The 6,412-nt window shown below is 40.4% G+C and overlaps 1 protein-coding gene across 5 annotated transcripts in view; it reads right to left on the bottom strand.

Annotated features, from left to right (window-relative positions):
* The window catches only part of dnajc6 (DnaJ (Hsp40) homolog, subfamily C, member 6), a 50,763-nt gene that overhangs the window by 25,079 nt on the left and 19,272 nt on the right, over positions 1-6,412 (bottom strand). For 4 of the 5 annotated variants that reach the window (XM_014014296.1, XM_014014295.1, XM_014014292.1 and 1 more), the window contains 3 exons: positions 2,524-2,573; positions 833-1,008; positions 188-310 (listed from right to left, as the gene is read on the bottom strand). In XM_014014296.1, the coding sequence (XP_013869750.1) occupies positions 188-310; positions 833-1,008; positions 2,524-2,573 (349 nt within the window). The remainder of the gene's footprint in view (positions 1-187; positions 311-832; positions 1,009-2,523; positions 2,574-6,412) is intronic. The other variant, XM_014014293.1, reaches the window with a different exon arrangement.

The following is a 6,412-nucleotide window of genomic DNA, read 5'->3' as shown; positions in this document are numbered from 1 at the left end:
GGTGGTAAATAGTGTTAAATGAAAATAATTAAAGAAAAAAATAACTTTACCATTGACTTTGTTTCACTTAGTATTTATAATTTTTTCAGGCACTTTGTTTGGACTAAAATAAATATATAATATTTAATATGCATGTATGGTAATAAAATTCCAATTAGTTGATTTGCACATGGGTGTGTGTTCTTACCGAGCAGGTGATGACACACACATTCTTGGGGTTCTGTTTGAGCCAGTTGTGCATATTCTTACACACAGCAAACAAGTTGTGAAGGCTTGGAGCTTGGCGCGAAGGCCAGTTGCACTCCGAGACCTGGGAAAGGTTTGATACAGGGAACCAAAGGGGACAGGAACAGAAAATAAGATTAACAGACAAGGAGAGAAAACGGCAAATGTGGTGGGGCAAAAACAGGATGGACAATTAGAAAKGTTTAGAAAAGCAACAGGAGAAATGAAAGAATTGGTGGAGAATAATAAAGGCTCTGCAGCAGCAGGACACACCTATCACCTTGATGAGTCATCCGCTTCAGATCTAACTTCCAGATTTTATCTGCCGCAGGGTGGCAGTCTTTAATTTATAAAACCATCATGTGTTTTCAMTTGAGTTTAAATCCAGCCGTGCAAAAGCCCTGAACGGCATGAGCCCAAATTAATCAATACAATCAGGAAAATGTAGATGATATGAAGTGTTCATAGTTTTTACACTTTAATTATTTCACAACCACGATATAAAGCAAATGCTGTGTAAAAACATGCAAGTCCTCATGTTTCACAACAGTGCAGCTATAGCAAAGAAAACAATGCCAAAAYAAAAGCACACATAGACTTCACCTACAGCTTCCTGAGATATGTCCACACTAACCCTGTTGGAGAATTTGGCCCCRCGGTAGTTGCGCTGCGATAGGTTGAAGACAGTGTAGTGGTCTGCATGGCGGCTGTCGAGGAAGGAGCGGATGTCYTCAACATGGTTCTGGTACCCATACTGGACCGACTCTGCTGGGTACGTCATCACTGGGAAATAAATTTTTARAAGAAAGTTAGATGTTTAAAGCTTTCTGAGATGCTATAAATTCACACACACTAGACGTATTTGAAGGTTTTACATAAAAACAGCTTTTACTACTGTAGACTATATGTGTCAAACTTAAGCCCCGAGGGCCAAATGTAGCCCGCTACAGCATTTTATGTGGCCCGCGAGAGCTTCAAAGATGTATTAATGTTTTAAAATAAGCAAATGTTGCTTTAAAGCCACCATAAACTACATCTCCCATAATGCATGTTGATCATTTTACCCATTAAAATCTCAGTTTTGCTGCATTTTTGCCRGCTACTTTTGCTCCTACTTTAAGTGGGAATTTACYACAAGACGACAGCTACTCACCACAGCTCAACAGTGAGTAAAACTCTCTTACTTTTACTTTAAATCGTATTTCTGTATTATTTATTTCACATTTAGTTCGTTGTAGACATAGWATTTTTCAATGTTTGTAAGAGGACGTGTTAAAACRCTGTTTCTAYGCAGGAAATACCACATAGAGCTCAGTTAYTGTTTGTTAGCAGTGCTCAGCCATATCAACAAGTTTCTGTTTAATCGAGGTTAAACACGAAACACTGAAATTACAACTGGTACCATAACGCTCACGTGGCCCTCTGTAGGCGTTTACACACTGCAGGGCCGGCCCCAGCCCGACTTCTAACCCAGGTTCGGCGGTTGTGCATAAGCGCAGCAGGGCCGGATCCAGCCCGAGTTCTGGAACCTGACCAGGCGAGGTTCCAATCGTGCCGGCCCACTTTGACGACTTATTTGTTTTGCTCTGACGAGTCAAAATGAGTCTGGCAAGTCATTAAAAAACATATAGATCTATGAAAAAGCAACTGCTTTCATGACGGTAGCATGTAACAAGCTAATATTGCTAGCTTACTCGTCGATGCCGTCTGCGTCTCGCTATAGCCGCTTTCTGTTGCTGTTGTATGGCCAAGTACAGCCTTCGGAAACTCTCCGCTCTTCTGTGCATCACCATTCGTCGTCTCACTCGACATTTAAGGACCATTAATGCACGCTTTTCCGGTAAACAGTTCCCACCCACTTCGAAGCGGCTCTGATAACAGTGCAAAACATCCAGGGCTGGGCAGGGCCGACCTAGGCTATGATGGTAATTCTGAAATTCAACTATGAAGAGTGGGCTAATGTTACAGCACCGCTGTCAAAAAAGCAGATTATTCCAAGTCTTCAGGTGACAAAACCTCATCTGACTTTGTCCTCTACTGACATCCTGCAGCTTCACACTCACATTCTGCAACATTGTTAACAATTCAGCTGTGAAACTGGAGGTCAGCTAAAGGTGGAGATGCCTGTGTGTATAAACTGTGCATGTGGACATAATTAGACATGACTGCCTGATGATGATGTACTTAAACCCTGTGAGTGTTTTCAGTGTGTGAGACTTTGAATCAGGCAGGTGATTCTTACTTATTCTTGTTCATTCATTTATAAAGTCTACTACTTACAGTCCTGTTCTTATTTACCTATGATTCTTGATGTAATGTAGGCAATGTCCAGTTCCCCTTTAGTGTATCTGAAACATAGAAAGAAATTCTTTATTTATGTTCAAAGCAATTACAAAACAAGTCACAGCACTATTGGCACGGTCACAGAGGATTTCAGGAAACCATTTCATTTAGAATTTTACTTGACTAATTTACAGGTTCACACATTTTCCTGGAACACATTTTTTTCAAAGGACAAGTTGTAAAGCAACAAATAGAAAAAAGAACTTCAACATAATATCAACATTATAAAATTATTGAGCATTTTTGAGAAAAAACTAAGACTATGCATGGGTATTTCTTTCCACTAAGTCAATACTCGTAATGCAAATTATGAAACAGGAAGTGACATCAAAGGGGAACTCTTTAAAAAAGAAAACTCCCTGGTTTTTGTTTATTGAAACAATATTATTTGAACTCTGACTCTTCTTAATCTCTCTGATAGAGACTCAAAATAATCTAAAGAAACATCAGATTCTTCTTTACAGTCTGTGTTGTAGCAATGCTCTGTTCACRTGCAGACATTCCCCTTTTTCATCACTTCCTGTTACTGCACATGCAAACATCTCAACAACTCTTCATCTCAGCTGCGTGATTTTTTTTTTAAATAAGTTATCTTTCCAAAAATGCATTCATATTTATTACACAAATTTGATGTCACGGGCACTTTGAAACCCCCACTTTGTGCTCCTTTCCCTCTGAAAGCTTGACACACCAAGCTACAGATTTTTTTTCTTAAGACAAAGCTTCTCCACCTTCTTTAAGCCTATTAATGTCTGCTGGTGATTTGACAGTCTGTAAGTGTGCGATCACCACAAAGGCTAACAGACACTAGACCAAACCCACAAGCTCATTCCACCCAACCAACACGGAGATCCGTTATTAAGTTTTGCACAATCYAGGACACGATTTCACTGCAGCCCAGCTCAGAAAAGGTTAAAAAGAGCAATGCTTTAGAAACCGCAGAGCTCATTCACAGCATGTGATCACATCCATTTCAACAGCTGCGAGAGGAGAAGCTAAACAATCMATTTTTATGCTTTTGGACATTAAAGTCATAGATTTCACACATTCAACACAAAAGGCCAAAATCAGTCATCGTGAAATAAAATCATTCAAAAATGTAGATCAGTGCAAAGGTTTCAGCACCCAAAAGTCTGATCCCCCTCTCACTGTCAGAGCGCCAGCTGCTTCATATCGAAGTGATTGGACTCAGCAGGCTTGGAGGTGAAGCTTCTGAAGGGAAGTTTTCTTTTTTTCAGCCTTACTAAGCTGTTCAGGATCAAAGTAATCCCAGATGTGAATCCTTCAAACGAGCAGCCTCGCCTTTCATGGCCATATTTAGTCTCTCCATATGGACATTTTGGCTACGACACTCACACAAACAGTAGTGTAATACCACTGACGCATGGATATTTTGGAAATGGATAGGTTTGTATTAAGATTTCCTTTGGTCATTTTAAATTACAAAACTTCACTTTGTTTTTGTAACTAAAAACAGCAGACAAAAGCACTTCTGTGGGGCTAAAATCTACACTTTATGTTGACTTGACTCATATAAATCCCACAGAGTAGACTAATCAGACACCCCTGTGTGCTCATCAGGCATACATTATAAAGATGAAGGAGACTTAGCCCTGCTTATGTAATCCTGCACTCAGCAGGAAGTCTGTCAAGAGCTATGAGACGATTAAACAAGCCTCAGAATTTCCTTAAAACTTTGAACTGTAAATACTACAATAAGTGGGTGTCCAATCCTGCTCCTCAAGGGCTGCTTTTTCCAATCATTGAATCAGGTGTGTTGAAGTGGGGATACAGGGAAAAACATGTGATAGCAGCCCCTGATTGGATACGTCGGYAATAGACTTGGAGAGAGAAGCATCATGGAGCTTTATATTTCTGTTTGCTGACTAGAAAATAAAACATTGGAGCATAAAACTAGTTAAACTACACACAGACAAACAGTGTAAGTAGGTTAGATCCCGATGGATATAAGATCTGGGCTCTCTGTTTTCTCTTCATCTTCCTCTCTAAAATCTTCTCTCCTTGTTTGAGGAAAATCATTTGCATTTCTGCTTCATTAATAATAGGTTAACAAGAAAAGGCCAGATGATGTTTGCACTAAAAATATCTGCTGTTGGAGCTTGATTTAGTTTATTACCTCCGCCAAGGGCGAGGTAATGTTTTCKGTCGCGTATATCTGTCTGTCTGTCGTTCTGTCTGTGGACAACATTACTCAAAAACTTGTGGACGGATTGTCATGACATTTTTTACCACATGTGGGTACTGGGCCAAGGAACAAACCTTTAAATTTTGGTGATGTTCTGGATCACGATGCGGATACAGGAATTTTTTTTCTTTTAACACTCTGAGATCAGCAAAGCTGTGATGCTTTCACAGGGCTTCAGTAAAAAACAGTGAGCTGGATTGGACAGTAAGGACTTCAAACTTTATAAAAGTAATGTTAAAACCACATTTAATGATGAATAATTTTTGCCATAATRTGCACATTTACAGACCGTTTTGTGACCAGGAAGTGCGTGACTGCACCATGAAAACTATTTTTCTCATTTCCTCAAACACAACACATTTCCGAAACAACCAATCAGAACAGTTTCTCTCTACTAGGCTTGTAAACAGAGAGCTGCCGGGCCTCAAAGTTTGGAGACGGGGGGAGASAGGAAAGAGAGTCAAACCATTACAAACTCATACAAGGGGATAAAACAGACGTTTTACATGGTGAAACGTGACTGATGAAAACTTAGGAGTTTAATCCCACACCAGTTTGATGATGAATAACGTCGGGTGACGAGTCTGACTTTTTTTTTCACATTGGACTCCACCGAGAAGAAATCCCGTGCATACTGCCTGCTTAAATGTTCGCTACGTCAGAACTTATTCGGCAAATGTGTTTCCATCTCTGCTTTTGCGCATTAACTCTTACAGGATGGGGGAAATTGGTCGTGGCGGAGGTTTGCACTCTCCGAGTGCTTCTAGTTTTACTTGCTTTCCTAAATAATAGTTTTGTTAACTCTCACCATCTATTATCCCTGACTTCCTCAGCTGGTTTCCACAGTGTCCCAGCTTCCATCACTCCTATTATCCAAACTCACACATGCCCAAAAACYCCCCACCAACGCACACACCACTGCAACACATGGCCCAAATGAAATGAATCCRTTCGAATCAGCAATGCACAGGCCATTTGGCACAATGGACTCGACATGAATAATTCAGCCAGAAGCGACAGCAAAGAGAAGGAAGGAAAGGTGGAGCTGAGATGAAAACAAGAGGGGAGAGGGAGGAAGAGGAGGAGAGACACACGAGAGAAGAATAAACACAATCAAACTTGCTGAGTCAAGTCCGAGAAGAGCTGTGTGTGTGTTTCTGAATATACAGAGAGCCCTTTGTGCTGCCCCGTGCAGATGCCTGCACACAAACAGACTGAGACAACCGAGCCATGTCAGCCTCCCCCTTCCTCCCTCCATCCACACGGAGCAGCTTCACCGTTAAAGGAACCACCRTCCAAACAACATGCATTTATCTGATGAATACTTGAATGAGCAGCTAGGTGGCCAACATGTGACTTGGGTTTCTCAAATTCATTTTTGTTTTTTGTTTTTTCATTCAACATCATATTTTGGAGTTTCACAAGACATCAWAGCTGATGAAATACAAAAAAAGCAAGTCGGTGCAGAGTCTGCACTAAATGTTTTTATGTCAGATTATATGAAATATGTGGTATTCCAGACGTGATGAAAAGATGCTTAGGAAAGTTAGTTTCCACATGTTTATTGTAATTATTTCTATCATGTTTTTTCTTTGTCTCTTCCAGAAGAAGGTGCACCTGGACCAGTCCTGGACCAGT

Source organism: Austrofundulus limnaeus, unplaced genomic scaffold, assembly GCF_001266775.1.
Source record: "Austrofundulus limnaeus strain Quisiro unplaced genomic scaffold, Austrofundulus_limnaeus-1.0 Scaffold113, whole genome shotgun sequence".
NCBI lineage: Eukaryota > Metazoa > Chordata > Actinopteri > Cyprinodontiformes > Rivulidae > Austrofundulus > Austrofundulus limnaeus.
This window is presented reverse-complemented; position numbering and strand designations above follow the sequence as displayed.